We start from the raw sequence: 15,184 nt of genomic DNA on the forward strand, positions 1-15,184 counted from the left end.
GATCACTTGCCTCTCCTGAGATTTAACAGCCTCGTTGGGGCACCAAATCGGGCGTGACAAGGCCGTTCGATTGCGTCCTATGTTTGTCAAACGGAGAATCCTGCCCAGTTACTCAGTAATGTGAGCACCGACAGGCTCAAGACTTGCTGGATTGAGTTTCTGAATTCAGCCATGGTATGCAGAGGGAGTGGAAAAGCCTAACTGTCAGCCAAAAGTGCTATTGGTTGTGGCTTGAGAGCTGGTAACTTTTCCCATCTTTGTGCTCACATGTGCCTTTTAAAAACCTTCATTTTTTGGCAGAACATGCTGCTTCAAATACATTTTCATTTCACAGATAAAAATTTCTCAGGTCTCCCAAACAGTAAAATGGGTGCTAGCCACTGGACTGGATTCTCCTGTGTCCCAGCCACCTGTTTCTCAGCGACACATCATTCGCCGGCGTCGGGATTCCCTTTTCCCACCGCTTGTCAATGGGATTTCCCATTGAAACCCACGCCCCCGGGAAACCCACAGGCGGGAGTGCACTGCCAGTGGGAAAAATGGATCCCAACAGTCGGAAAATTCCAGCCACTATTAGTTTAGACCTTCTTTGTCACCGCGTCTACTTTAGTCAGCTGCTTCAGTAGGAAACATTTGAACACACAATCACTTGTTCCAGAAGAAGTGAGACTTTAAACAAGTGAGGTGCCTCCTTCTCAGTTAAGATGAGGCTTGTTTGGGGCGGAACGGTGGTGCAGTGGTTAGCCCTGCTGCCTCACGGCGCCGAGGACCCGGGTTCGATCCCGGTCCTGGGTCACTGTGCGTGTGGAGTTTGCACATTCTCCCCATGCCTGCGTGGGTCTCACCCCACAACCCAAAAGAATGTACAGGGTAGGTGGATTGGCCACGCTAAATTGCCCCTTAATTGGAAAAAGGAGAATTGGGTACTCTAAATTTATTTTTTTATAAGTTGAGGCCTGTTTGCTGTGGAGAGTTAGTGGTGAGGCAGCAGGTGTGTGAGGAAGGGAAATGATGGCGTGTAACTTCAGTTAGAGTACAGCCAAAATTCAGATAAAAGTGATATGCAGGTAATTAAGGTAGTTCTTTTTTGAAAAAGTAAAGTATGCCTCTTCTCTTCAAGCATAATTTAGCAAGTAAAGACAAAATGGAAGCAAAGAAAATAGGGATACGACAAAGTTTTATCATTATAGCGTCAAAATTAATTTTCTGGTGATATTGAATTTTGTTTTAGATTGCAGAGCCATCAGCAGACAGTTTATGTTTTAAGTTGTGTTGTGGGTGGGATGAGGGGATTGTTGGCTCGGGTAATTGCCATTGTATTTGTTGTTATTGTTAATTATTTGTTGTAAATATTTTTTCAATATGTTTTTATTCTCCATTTTCACATTTTCCTTCAAAATTTACACCCCACCCACAGACAGTAAATGTTAACAAATACAAAATCAATCCCCTTAACAATAACAACGATCCCATCCTCCCACCACCCCAAACAGCGGCCCACCTGTCAATATATGCATCCAATAAAACAAACCCTCCCACGGTGGAAACAAAAAACAAAGGAGAAAAAGAAAAAGGAGTCCGGGACCGCCCATGGTCACCATTGACCTATAGAGTCCACTCCCCCTTCCCCCCCTACACTCAACGCCATCCAACCTCTGAAAGAGGACCGTACAGGATACCCAAGAGTTGTAAACACCCCACCTCCCCCCCCCCCCCCCCCCCCCCCCCCCCCCCGCCCAACTCTCCAACTCCTCCCGTCCACTGCCTCCTGTAAAACCCCTCCCCCCAACCTCAGTTCCTTCCCCCCAACTTTCCACCCCGGCTAGACCACTCGGACCCTGTTCTGCCAGGCTCCGATGGCCGCAGCCCCTCCCCCACCTCACTCCCATTCGCTGGCCGGCTTAAACCGCCCGGGTCCCTTTCCCCCTTGCCCGGCCCTAGGAAAGCCCAGAAATCCCCTTTCAGCACACAAACCCCGCATATCCACCTACACCCCAAAGAGCCCTCATTTCGAGTGAAAGTCCCATCACTTCCCTTGTCCAAATATATACAACATTGGCTCCTTTAGCCCATACACCCGCACGCAGTGAAACAAAAAAGAAGAAAATACAGTCATGAGGTTACATCGGCACATGGCCATTCCTCAATTTCTCAGTTCTGCCACAGTCCTTCTGCTTTCGCAAACTCCTCCACTGCTTCCACCGTCCAAAATAAAAGTCCCTGAGCTTGTAAGTCACCCTCAGCTTCGCTGGATATACAATGCTGCACTGCACCTTGCTAATGTACAGTGCCCTCTTCGCCCGGTTGAAGGCAGCCCGCCTCCTCGCCAGCTCCACTGTAAAGTCCTGGTATACACGGATACCAGCTCCAGCCCACTGCACCACCCGCTTCTGCTTGGCCCAGCACAGGACCTTCTCCTTCACACTGTACCTACGGAAGCACAGAGTCACTGCCCTTGGTGGCTCACTCGCCTTTGGTACAGGCCTCCATGACCGATGAGCCCGATCCAGTTCATATCGGGAGGGATCCTCCCCTCCCCCAATAGTTTTGCCAGCATCGCGGCAAAATATTCAGTCGGCCTCGATCCTTCAACTCCTTTGGGCAGCCCCACAATCCTCAAATTCTGTCGCTTGGATCTGTTTTCCAGGTCTTCCATTTTTCCTCACAGATCCTTGTTAATCTCCATCACATTCCGCATCTCCTTCCCCATCGAGGTAAGTTGATCACCGTGCTGCAATAATGTCTCCTCCACTTCCTTCAGCACCTCCCCTTGCTCCCGCACCTCCGCTACTGCGCTCGCCACAGCCGTCGTCACCGGGGAAATCGCCTCCTCCACCAACACACTCAAATCCTCCCTCATCTCCCTCCTCATTGTCTCCATGTATTTTGTAAATTGCCTTTCGAATTCCGCCGCCCTCACCTTAGTTATTTCTTCAGCCGTAAGCAATGCGGCCTCCCCTGGTGCTCCAGCCTCCATTTTCCTTAGTGACCCCATGGTGACCTTTCCCCTCCCCGACGAACCTTTAGCTTTTTTTTTTACGGCCGTTTGTTTGCTCACCCTCGACATTTTTCTTTACTGTGCCTTCACTGTGCCTCCTCTGTGCCTTCTCCCTGCTTTTGCCGCCTCCGTGGACCCTGGGACCAGGCTTAAAGCCCCAAAAATGCCGTTTCCGAATGGGAGCCCTGATTTGTGCGGCTGCCTCCCGCCCGCCGTCACCGGAAGAACTTGTTGTTGTAAATATGATAAATGTGAAAAAGGAGGAGAATAAAAATATTTTTTTTTAAAAAAGTTTTAAGTTGTGAAAGTTTGCATCCATTGAGCTACAGCTTGAGACCAGTGACACTTTGAAGTGTGTTATTATTTCAGAGCACCGGAGAGACCCCTAAGCAGTTGGCTTCCAAGACCACCTTCCTGTCCTGGATAGATGGGTATCAGAAAAACCCACTATCGTTGAAGCAAACCTGCCGGCTGAAAATCCGCAAGTTGGTCAGCTATCGGAGGCTGCACGTCATCAGGACAATTGACATCCCACAGTCACTGAAAAATTATCTTATGTTTGATGACCTGAATTTGTACAGTTCTGTATCAGAAGTTGGTTCAGTGTAACCATGTTGACCCCTTCTTCAGCATCCAATATTGCTTTTCAGGACCAGGTTCCATGACATTTGATGGACCTGATATTCTCTCTCTCTAATTCAGAGCCCATCAGTCTGATTTCTATGCTGCCGAGAAGAGTGCGGTATCTTTATTTACTGAGAATTAATTTTTTTACATTATTTGTATTTATTAAACAATTTCTTAACTGTTTCAAACCAAAACAAATCGACCCCATGCAGTCTTTTTCAAACTTAATAATCACTTTGGGAAGCCTGTGGCAGGAGTTCACCCTAAAGCTCAAAAATGACCGTCATCACAGCATTTCAGTTAATAGTGTTCCTGTTAATAATGATGGGGCTGCTTGTTAATTGTTCCATTCATCATGTAGCATCATGCAGGTTCAGCAAGGAGTATGTCAGTCTTCTCTTCCCCGTTATCAATCGAATAATTTAACAACAGTTCCCTCGTGAGAGCACCGGGCAGCTACATTCAATTATAAAGTTGCGTGAACGCACTGTTTTACCTTTATTAAAAGTTGGAATAACTATGTTTGGTTGGCCGCCATCTTTCCATCTGTGAGAGATGATGGGGAATTCAGTCTCAGAGCTTTGGTGAGGCCAGATGGGATCATCTGCCGCACTTCTTTTGCTGGATGAACAAGCCAACTCTGGAAACGAGTGCCACTGACACAAATGCCACAATGAAGTTTTGCCATGCCTGCAGCATGGGTTGGCCTCTGATGAGGCTTTGTTTGCAGGGCTGGCATCTGCTTTGCAGCTTCTGAAGCCACATGTTGTAGTGGTGGCGAATTCCCACCCACAGCTGGTGCCCGCCAGCTAGTGTTTCCCACTTGCCCTGATTGATGTTGAGGGCCTTCATGTCTTTTGATGGCATGCTTGAATCAGAGCTTTGCTCTTTTGACATGGGCTGTCTCCTCGTTTAGCATCGCTGTTGAACTTGTGTAGCTCACATACATTGTCTGCTGACTGTAAATCCTCAGGCATGGCAGGACACACAGCCCTGACATTTCAGCTTCCAAGCCAGAGAATCAATTATTTCCTGGGTACCTATTTGTCAACTGTTTCCCAAATCCACATACAGCCCGGGAGGAAGGCATGTATGCAATGACCCTTCCCAACATTGGAGGCAATCCGAGGCACCCTTTACTTTCACCAGTTGAGTTGGGCTTATAATTCACAAACTGCAACCACCTGTTTTGGACCCATTGTGGTAAGGTGAAGGGTCTTCTCCATTTGTTCTTTGGCTGCATACCCTGGGCAGGATTAGGAGACACAGACTGGCCCAATATCTGCATCCCCCCCTCCACCCTATAAAAATAATAATAATCGTTTTTGTCACAAGTAGGCTTACATTGCAATGAAGTTACTGTGAAAAGCCCCTAGTCACCACATTCCCGCACCTGTTCGGGTACACAGAGGGAGGATTCAGAATGTCCAAATGACCTAACAGCACGTCTTTCGGGACGTGCTTATAGACATCCCTGTGTCTGGAGCCGACTCTGTTACAGGAGTTGCTGGGGAATGTTTGCTTCAAGGATCACCAGCTGCCTATAGGACTCCATTCCAGTGCCTTTGACTCTCCTGAGCCAGATCCACAAAGCAATGGGTACCATTTGACCTATAGCTGGGACCTAGTTGATGGACACCACGGCTTGTCCACACACTGATGGGCCTGTATATCGCATACCTGGGGGGACAACATTTCTCTGAGAACTCCTGCAGTTCGTTCTCGGGCCTTAGGAAGCCTAGCTGCTTTTTGTCACCATGAGGCACCGCAAGGGGTTTTGATGATGCAGAGGCTTTGTGCCGACAGGAGAGAGTTACTCCGCTCTGTTCGCAGCAAGCTAGCCAGTGCTATCATGCAGCTGCCCTTGAGGTATAACATCATCCTGCAGCAAAACCACTGACATTTCTATTTGGAATAAATAGGAAAATGAATTTTTCCAAATTTAGGAGCAGGTATTCTGCTTTAATCTGCTTTATTGTTACTTGTTATAACAATGAGTACTGTGGTGAATGTATAATTACTGATAATTCACCAGTGCACTGTGTTATGTTATTAACCCTGTGGGCTCTACCTATGGGCCATTGTGTAGCTTCACCCACAGGGGATATGTTGGGGCATGTACGGGCTCCGCCCATGGCTCCACCCCCTTTACAGGAAGTATAAGAGCTGCTGACCTGCGGGGCCACCTTCAGTGTTGGGCTGGTCACAGACAGGCTCAGTTCTAAGCTGATTAAAACCACAATTTACTTCTCCACGTGTCTTTGAGTGAATTGATGGTCGCATCAAGTACATTGTTGAAAGTGTGGGCTATTGGGAGGGTAACTGAATGAACAGTGCGAGGGAACTGAATTAATCTCGGTGGAGGTGAAGGCCTAAACTTTCCTTGGATAGACTGGGTTTACTGAGTTGCTGCCTCCTTAAAGCCATTTTGCTCCATGTTTTGTATTGGAGGCAATGAGGTGAGGAAATTGCTGAGATCAAGAAATGATCATATTGCTTGCTGTTGATAATTCCCATTAAAACTAGCCCTTTACTGCTCTGTTAGTATTAGTTCGTTTTTTCTCAAACTCTGTTAATCCCCGCTCTAAGGAGGGCAATTTGTTTATCCAGTATTTGGGAAGCTGGAGAGCATTTTGCTTTTGGGCCAGTTACACTTCCTTCCACACTGATGGCAGCAAATTACATTTATCAGGAAGTTAAATAAGACCATTGATGGGGTGGTTTCATGGGCACTGGCAGTCTTTTTGTAACTCCCCCATTTGTGCTAAATAGCTGGCTTTGAAAGCAGACCAAGGCAGGCCAGCAGCACGGTTCAATTCCCGTGACAGCCTCCCCGAACAGGCGCCGGAATGTGGCGACTAGGGGCTTTTCACAGTAACCTCATTTGAAGCCTACTTGTGACAATAAGCGATTTACATTTACATTTAATGGACGAATTCAGGCTGTTGATTTCCAGCAGGCTATTTGACTGGGAACTGCATAGCCATGCCCAGCCTGAGCTGTGGGAGGTCAAATTATTCTTGGATGATAGTGAAATTCAGGCGATTGTGAATTGTCGGTCCTTTTTACACCCCGTGGAAAAGAAAATAAAGAAGGGTATAAATCAGGCTGTCCATTCATTGCCACCCACTCCACGCCGCCCATGGAGATCAACTTCCTTCCCTAGCTGGGGTCATTTGGTAGGGATCAAGTGCAGGAAGCGTGACTGTTGCCAACTCCCGGCCCCAACCTCCAGCTCCCTCCAAAGCCCAGGGAACCTCGGGCAATTTCAGTGCCACAACTGCTGCATTTATCATTAGCTATTCAGCACAGAGTGCCAATTAAACCTGAGATCTCCCCTGGTCTGTATAGCATCAGGATATTGAGAATCTGAGAGTGTCATTTTGATTGTGTGTGTCACGGTGTCCCTCTCACTTCCAACCCGATATGTTCTCAAGGCCAGTAGCTTTCGGAAAGTATTGCTTCTAGAAAATGATTGAACAAAATCATATTGTTCAAATGATTGAACAAAAATACTTTAATAATGAACAGATATGGACTGCAACAGAAGGTCAGAAGGATGTTGAAAGCTAGATCCTTTGGAATTGTTATATTTTAGAATATGGGGAGGGCAGCACGGTAGCACAGTGGTTAGCATTGCTGCCTCATGGCGCCGAGGTCCCAGGTTCGATCCCGGCTCTGGGTCACTGTCCGTGTGGAGTTTGCACATTCTCCCCGTGTTTGCGTGGGTTTCGCCGCCACAACCCAAAAATGGCCTCCTTCTGCACTGTAAATTCTATGACTAGTCTATGACTATGTGCAGGGTAGGTGGATAGGCCATGCTAAATTGCCCCTTGGAAAAAAATAATTGGGCACTCTAAATTTTTTTTTTTTTAATTTAGAATATGACTCTGAGGCATATGGGAAAATGTTTACTTTATTTACAAGAACATTTTGCATGAGCTAATCTTTCTTTATTCTTTAATGGGATGTGGGCGTCGCTGGCCGGGCCAGCATTTGTTCCCTATCCCTAATTGCCCTTGAACTGAGTGGCTTACTAGGCTACCACAGAGGGCTGTTAAGTGCCAACCACATTGCTGTGGTCATGGAGTCACATGTAGGCCAGACCAGGTAAGGGTGACAGATTTTCTGCTCTGAAGAGCCTTAATGAATCACCCATCGATGGTTCAGCATATTTTACATGGTCACCGAGACTAGTTTTACATTCCAGATTTATTAATTGAATTTAAATTCCACCAGTTGCTATTGTGGGATTTGAACCTTTGTCCCCAGAGCATTAGCCTGAGCCTCTGGATTACTAGCCAAGCGACATTACCACTATGCTATGGTCTTTCCATAATCTGACCTGGCCGCTGGATTAGAACTGCAGGTACTACCTTCCAGAAGGAGCGCTTCTGTATTTAACAGCAAAAATGTAATGGGCAGATGTTTTGGGGGCCCAAGCCTCACTTCAGCTGTGAACCTCAGGATAGATCTGTAAGAGATGAGTTATTTGGCCTTGTCTCATTAGGCGTAGCTCTGCCAACCATACATTGTGTTGCAAAGAAGGCCCACGGCGCAGACGTTTCAAAATCAGAGCTCGCTGTTTTACATTCTCTTGGCATGGTTGCTGCCTTCTGGTATGTATGATCTATCTTCCCTAGATAGACAGTAGTCTTACTCTGGGACTTGCCTTAAACTTATTCACACTATAGGCGCGATCCCAGCAGCCGCGTCAAGCCCGACTCGGGACACAACGAGAGGCCTTTCACGAGATTTACCCAGCTCGCCACGCCTTGCACAATCTATCGGGATCTCTCGAGATGACGCTATCACAATGGGCAGACCTAAATTTGCATATTTAACTTAAATATGTCCCCGCCAGAGCTAACTAGCTCCCGGGATCTAACGGTCTTGCTGAGGAGACCCCAGCCGGGCACTGTTTAATACTAGTCTCCACAAACAGGGTCCAGGTGGAACGGCACTTGAGGGAGGGAGGGGGGGCACCCAGGCGATCAGAAGCCCCTGGGTGGTGGGGGAGGGGGGGTTCTCCCAGGCAATCAGAAGCCCCTGGGTGGTCAGCCTCTGGGCAGGATGGCACCTTGGCACTGCTGTTGCCGCCCTGGCACTATGACTGCCAGCCTGCCACCCTGGAAGTGCCACCTGGATGCCAGGGTAGCATTTTGCTCATTCCGGGGATGGGGCCCAGGGTTGCCCTGCCCTTGTGGGATGCGGGGATCTCAAGGACCCCAAAATAGGTAAGTTGGGGGCGTTCTGATCTTGATGATCTCTTGTTTTGCACTCTCTACAAGTGGAAATACTTTCTCTGCATCGACTCTAACAAAACCTTTCATAAATTTTAAAAATAAATTTAGAGTACCCAATTTTTTTTCCAATAAAGGGGCAATTTAGCGTGGCCAATTCACCGACCCTGCACATCGTTTTGGGTTGAGGGGGTGAGACCCACGCAGACATGGGGAGAATGTGCAAACGCCACGTGGACAGTGACTCAGGATTGAACCCAGGTCCTCGGCGCCATGAGGGAGCAGTGCTAACCATCGCGCCACCGTGCTTAAACCTTTCAGAATTTTAAAGACCTCTAGTAGCCCATCCTTCAGGCTTCTCTTTTCTGATACGTATAACCTTGTAGTACTGCTAAGATCCATGTAAATAATTTTTCACCTCATCTGGTGCCTCAATATCCATTTGTAATGTAGTGATCAGAACTCGATGCCAAGTATAGTCTAACCATGGTTCAATACAAACTTAGCATAAATTCTCTATTTTTCAAATATACACCTCTAGAAATAAACCCAAGTGCTTGTTTTGTTATTTTTAATAGCTTGATTAACCTTCATCAGTTTCTCTTTGGCTTCCTAATTGTGTCTAGCGGGAGTGTCTGCCAGACTCTGCTTTTCTGTGCAGGGTGGACACTGGGCCCTGCAGTTACTGTGGCGGCTGTCGGCCGCGTCTGGTGCAGCCGACTGCAGTAGTAGTGGAGAGCACAGGATTGGTGGATCCATCTGCGCCCAGGGTTCCTTCGGGGTGTGGAAGCATCTTGTGGCGGGCTCTCGGGAGAGGCAGGCTAGTGCCACGCGTACAACAGACAGCTAGTCGGCTCTCACCTATTTGTTTTGGAGATGTCAGTAGACATGCAGTCAGCCACTGTAAGGAATTTGTTTCCTTAAGATAATCTTTTTTGTTTATGTATTTACTATATTTGGTGTTAATGGAACAAGGATTCACTGAACTGGAATCTTCATGCATTCAGTGTGCTTTTTCCTGCGTGACATTTTTTTAAACATCTGTCCTACTCTATGAATTTTCCATTGTCTTGCTCTCTCTGCTGTCTCTGTACTTAGTCTATGTCCCTTTCCTTAGCCTCAATCTTTCCTTGTTATTCATCCGCAGTGTCACATTAGAGTTTGTTTTTGTTCTTTAGCGGAATGTATTTTATTCCGATCTTTGTTGAACATTGTTTTAAATGTTTCCCATTGCTGTTCTATATCATTGTTTGTCAATATTTTTGTCAATTTTATTTTCCCAAGTTCTGTTTCCAGCTCCTCAGAATCGCTTATTCTTCAATGTTTTACACTGGTTCTTCTGATGCTTATCCTTTTCAATGATCATCCTAAACCGTGTTATATTATGGTCACTATTTCTTAGATGTTTCCATTTTTTTTACTTCTATTACGTGCTCTGATTAATTTCCCGATATTAGATCCATTGGCAAAAACGAGCTTGATTGGCTCCTTACATTCTGGGTTACAAAAGAGTCTTGTACAGGTTATAGGAACTCCATTCCCTTGTTTCCATCTGGCTAATTCATTTTAATTGTCACTTTGAACTAAAATCTCTTAGACTTAAAAATGTTTCTACACAAAACTGTTATTAATCTTACTACATACTGTTATGATTTACAATACTTAAAAATATGAAAAATAAATAACATGGAAGATTGCTTTTCCTCTTTCATTATTTGTAGTGAAGTCAACAGTTGGTGCCTTTATTTTAAAAAGTAATTCCAGAGCACTTATAAATGATAACAATATTCTAGACACTTTAATTAATTACATTATTAAAGAAGCGGAGCAGCTCGAGAAAGCGGTTAAAAAGGCATACAGGATTCTTGCCTTTCTAGAGGACAAAAACAAGGAAGCTATGATTAACACTGGTTCAGTCTCAACTGGAGTATTGTATCCAATTCTGGGAACCGGACTTTAGGAAGGAAATGAAGGCTTTAGAGAGAGAGCACAGAAAATATTCATGAGAATGGTTTCATGGATGAGGGACTTCTGTTACTTGGATTAATCAGAGAAGCTGAGGTTGTCATGCTTCGAGAAGAGAAAGTTGAGAGGAGGTTTGATCGAGGTGTTTAAAATCATTGAGGGGCCTAGTCAGAGTAGAGAGAGAGGAATGTCCCATTGGCAGAAGAGCCAGAGGGCATCAGTTTAAGGTAAATAAGGCCGGCAGAGTAGCACAATGGTTAGCACTGTTGCTTCACAGCGCCAGGGACCCAGGTTCGATTCCCGCTTGGGTCACTGTCTGTGTGAAGTCTGCACATTCTCCCTGTGTCTGCGTGGGTTTCCTCCGGGTGCTCCGGTTTCCTCCCACAAGTCCCGAAAGACGTGCTTGTTAGGTGAATTGGACATTCTGAATTCTCACTCAGTGTACCTGAACAGGTGCCAGAGTGTGGCGACTAGGGGATTTTCACAGTAACTTCATTGCTGTGTTAATATAAGCCTCCTTGTGACACTAATAAAGGTTATTATAAAGAAGCACTGGAAACATGAGTTAACTTTTGTCACGCAGCGAATGATTAGGATTGGGATTCACAGCCTGAGAGTGGCCAGGAAACAGATTCAATTGTGCTTTTCAAGAGGGAATTGGAGAAGCAACTGAAGAGGAATGTTTTCATTGGATTGGATTTGTTTATTGTCACGTGCACCGAGGTACAGTGAAAAGTATTTTTCTGCGAGCAGCTCAACAGATCATTAAGTACATGAGAAGAAAAGGGAATAAAAGAAAATACATAATAGGGCAACACAACATATACAATGTAACTACATAAGCACTGGCATCGGATGAAGCATACAGGGTGTAGTGTTAATGAAGTCAGTCCATAAGAGGGTCATTTAGGAGTCTGGTGACAGTGGGGAAGAAGCTGTTTTTGAGTCTGTTCGTGCGTGTTCTCAGACTTCTGTATCTCCTGCCCGATGGAAGAAGTTGGAAGAGTGAGTAAGCCGGGTGGGAGGGATCTTTGATTATGCTGCCCGCTTTCCCCAGGCAGGGGAGGTGTCGATGGAGTCAATGGATGGGAGGCAGGTTTGTGTGATGGACTGGGCGGTGTTCACGACTCTCTGAAGTTTCTTGCGGTCCTGGGCCGAGCAGTTGCCATACCAGGCTGTGATGCAGCCAGATAGGATGTGACGGGAATAGAGCAGGGGTAAGGAACAAGTTGAATTGCTCTTGCAGAGAGCCAGAATAGTAATGATGGGCTGAATGGCCTCCTTCTGTGCTGTAACTATGCTATAATTCTACCCTGTAGCTATGGATATTGGAAAGAGAAAACATTCCTCAATGGTATTTACAATGTTTATAACTTAGGTGTGGTTTATTCAATATTTTGCAATATGTACAAAATCAACATCATGAGTAACTTTGGAAATTGTCCATGTTGGAAATTATGGACGCAAACTTTCCACTGTGTGGAATGGTACTGAAACTGTGTCTCATTGATGTAAATCGAAATGAACCATGGAACGAAGCTAAGAGCAGTGTAGTATATAAGGAGCGTGAGAGAAATGCAAACAAGGAACAGCAGTAATACATAGCTGTCACATGCATTTTTTTAAAATTGTCCTATAGATGCATAACTAATTACACAGGTAACCTGTCCCAAAGCCTGGGAAAGATACCCACGACATTGTAATTGGTAATTGACTTGTGGCCTGTTGAAATTAGACAGGGTCGAATCAGAAAGAATGTTCCCGATGGCGGGGGAGTCTACAACTAGGGGCCATATTTTGAGGATAAGGGGTAAACCTTTTAGGACTGAGTTGAGGAGAAATTTCTTCACTTAGAGGGTGGTGAATCTATGGAATTCGCTACCTCAGAAAGTAGTTGAGGCCAAAACGTTGTGTAATTTCAAGAAGGAATTAGATATAGCTCCTGGGGCTAAAGGGATCAAGGGACAGGGGGGAAGGTGGGAACAGGGTATTGAACTTGATGATCAGCCATGATCATAATAAATGGTGGAGAAGACTCCAAAGGTCAAATGGCCTCCTCTTGCTTCTATTTTCTGTGTATGAAAGAGAGCCTGTGGTTAGAATTCAGCAACAGGTGAATTCTACTTTCTGTGGTAGCAAGAAATTAGTAAGAATTTTCTATATTTTTTATAATCTTTATTGTCACATGTAGGCTTATATTAACACTGCAATGAAGTTACTGTGAAAGGCCCCAAGTCGCCACACTCCGGCGCCTGTTCGGGTACATTGAGGGAGAATTCAGAATGCCCAAATTACCTAATAGCGCGTCTTTTGAGACTTGTGGGAGGAAACTGGAGCACCCGAAGGAAATCCACGCAGACCCGGGGAGATTGTGCAGACTCCACACAGACAGTGACCCAAGCTGGGAATCGAACCTGGGACTCTGGCACTGTGAAGCCATAGTGCTAACCACTATGCTACCGTGCTGCCCGTCACCCCCTCCCAGGTTATTCTGAGGGTCAGCATTCCTATAGGGCGCGGTAGGAGGGAGGGAAGGATCTATATAAGGAATGATGGGGTCAGACGTTTGGATGTAGCTGGGTAAAGTACTACCCTTCACTTGCTTGCAAACTAAAGCTTGCCTGTTTTTTCGAGCATGTTGTCAATTCCTAACGTGTAGCGTTCATTGTCTATTTCCCTAACTACAACTCATGGCTACCTTTAGCGACCACATTCTTATTAACAGTTTTAAGACCTGTAGGAGCTGTGAATCAGGCTAAATCCATGGAGTGACATGGGACTTAGAGGAAATTATACAAAGGCAAAAAGAATGATGGGTCTTTGGTAACATTGAGGGATTGTCGTTTTTAAGTAAATTCCAATTTCAATATATTTGAGAGGTTTAAATCCCTTTGTGTCGCCCTTGACATCTTCCTGGTCTTTTTCCGACTGCCAGTATCTTGGCTAAGCGTTGACAGTCTCAAGCCTCTGTCAATGCCAGTCTATGTGTGCTGGAGCAGTTTTAGAATGGCTCCCCCTCCACTTCTCTGTGTTGGAAAGTACTTGGCTTTCATTCAGGGTGTCATTTCGAGTTCACTGAGATCAATATCTGGAGTCTGAATATGAGTGTGCATCACCCAGCACAACGTTCCCCCCTCCCCCCCCCCCCCCCCGCGTCCCGACAATTCCTCAGCTCCATACACTGGCGTTCCAATGTTTCTGTCTAATGACAATGCCAGTTTAATTTTGAGATCTGCCAAACCTCATTTTGTTCAAAGCACAAAGTCATAACGGAATATTCCTCTTTTTTTTTAAACGTGTGCAGAAAGAGGAAAAAGTCTCAAGTCGGAGTCAACCTCCTCTCTCGCAGGAGAGGAGCCAAGCAGATGCCAAACAGGAGACATTTCCTAAAGCAACAATAGTTGGCATTGATTTGACTTCAGGACATGTTAATATAAACCACGTCCCTAATAGGAAGTGTCTGAGCAGGGGCCTAAAGTCATGCTTGTTACTAAATATTACAGCCATGATCCAGCTCTCATATTGCCTGGAAGCAATGCCGTAGGAGATCAGTTTGTATGTGAAAAATATATCTCATGAACATATCGCAGGTTTGTAGTGTAACATCACATTTAGGGAGTCATTCACTGGAGCTAATGCAAGGCCATAAGGGTCACCGATATATGTGAATAACATTTCTTGCCTGAAGTTAGAGTTAAAATACAAGGGGTTGGTTTAGCACAGTGGGCTAAACAGCTGGCTTGTAATGCAGAATAAGGCCAGCAGCGCGGGTTCAATTCCCGTACCGGCCTCCCCGAACAGGCGCAGGAATGTGGCAACTTGGGGCTTTTCACAGTAACTTCATTGAAGCCTACTTGTGACAATAAGCGATTATTATTATTATTATACAGGGGAAAGTTAAAAAGCAGGACCTCAGAGTTAGTAATCTTTCAATTACTCCTGGTGCTACGCCCTAGTGAGTGTGGAAATGAAAGGAAAATACAGGTTCCTTTTGGCTAGAGTGTGAGAGGGAGGGCTTCAGATTCCACCGAAGGGGCTGAAATCCTCCAGCCATTCCCATCCCCGGGATCTTCCAGTTCCATCGATGGCGACACCCCTGCCTTGGGTTCCCCGGCGGCAGAGGGTGTGAACAAGGGGAAATCTGGTTGACAGTGGCAGGACTGGAAGATCCCACCGAAGGGCTGCCTTTGCCACCACAAAACATGCTGGGGGGGGGGGGCTGGGAGAGAGGGGGAGTGGAAAACCCTATCCATTGAGATCAGTTCTGTGGCAAGACGGACATGTTCAAGATGTGTGGTTGAGTGCCCCTTTAAGGGCACAAGTCCCCTGAGGGTCATGTGATCCAATCAGT

General features: G+C 45.9%; 1 protein-coding gene across 1 annotated transcript in view; it reads left to right on the forward strand.

Annotated features, from left to right (window-relative positions):
• LOC140388508 (ankyrin repeat and SOCS box protein 5-like) overlaps positions 1-7,469 on the forward strand; it is a 29,421-nt gene extending 21,952 nt beyond the window's left edge. Inside the window, exon 6 of the mRNA XM_072472821.1 lies at positions 3,368-7,469. Coding sequence (XP_072328922.1) covers positions 3,368-3,607 — 240 coding nt within the window. The 3' untranslated portion in view covers positions 3,608-7,469. The remainder of the gene's footprint in view (positions 1-3,367) is intronic.
• The last annotated feature ends 7,715 nt before the right edge of the window (positions 7,470-15,184 follow it).

Source organism: Scyliorhinus torazame, chromosome 13, assembly GCF_047496885.1.
Source record: "Scyliorhinus torazame isolate Kashiwa2021f chromosome 13, sScyTor2.1, whole genome shotgun sequence".
Taxonomy (NCBI): domain Eukaryota; kingdom Metazoa; phylum Chordata; class Chondrichthyes; order Carcharhiniformes; family Scyliorhinidae; genus Scyliorhinus; species Scyliorhinus torazame.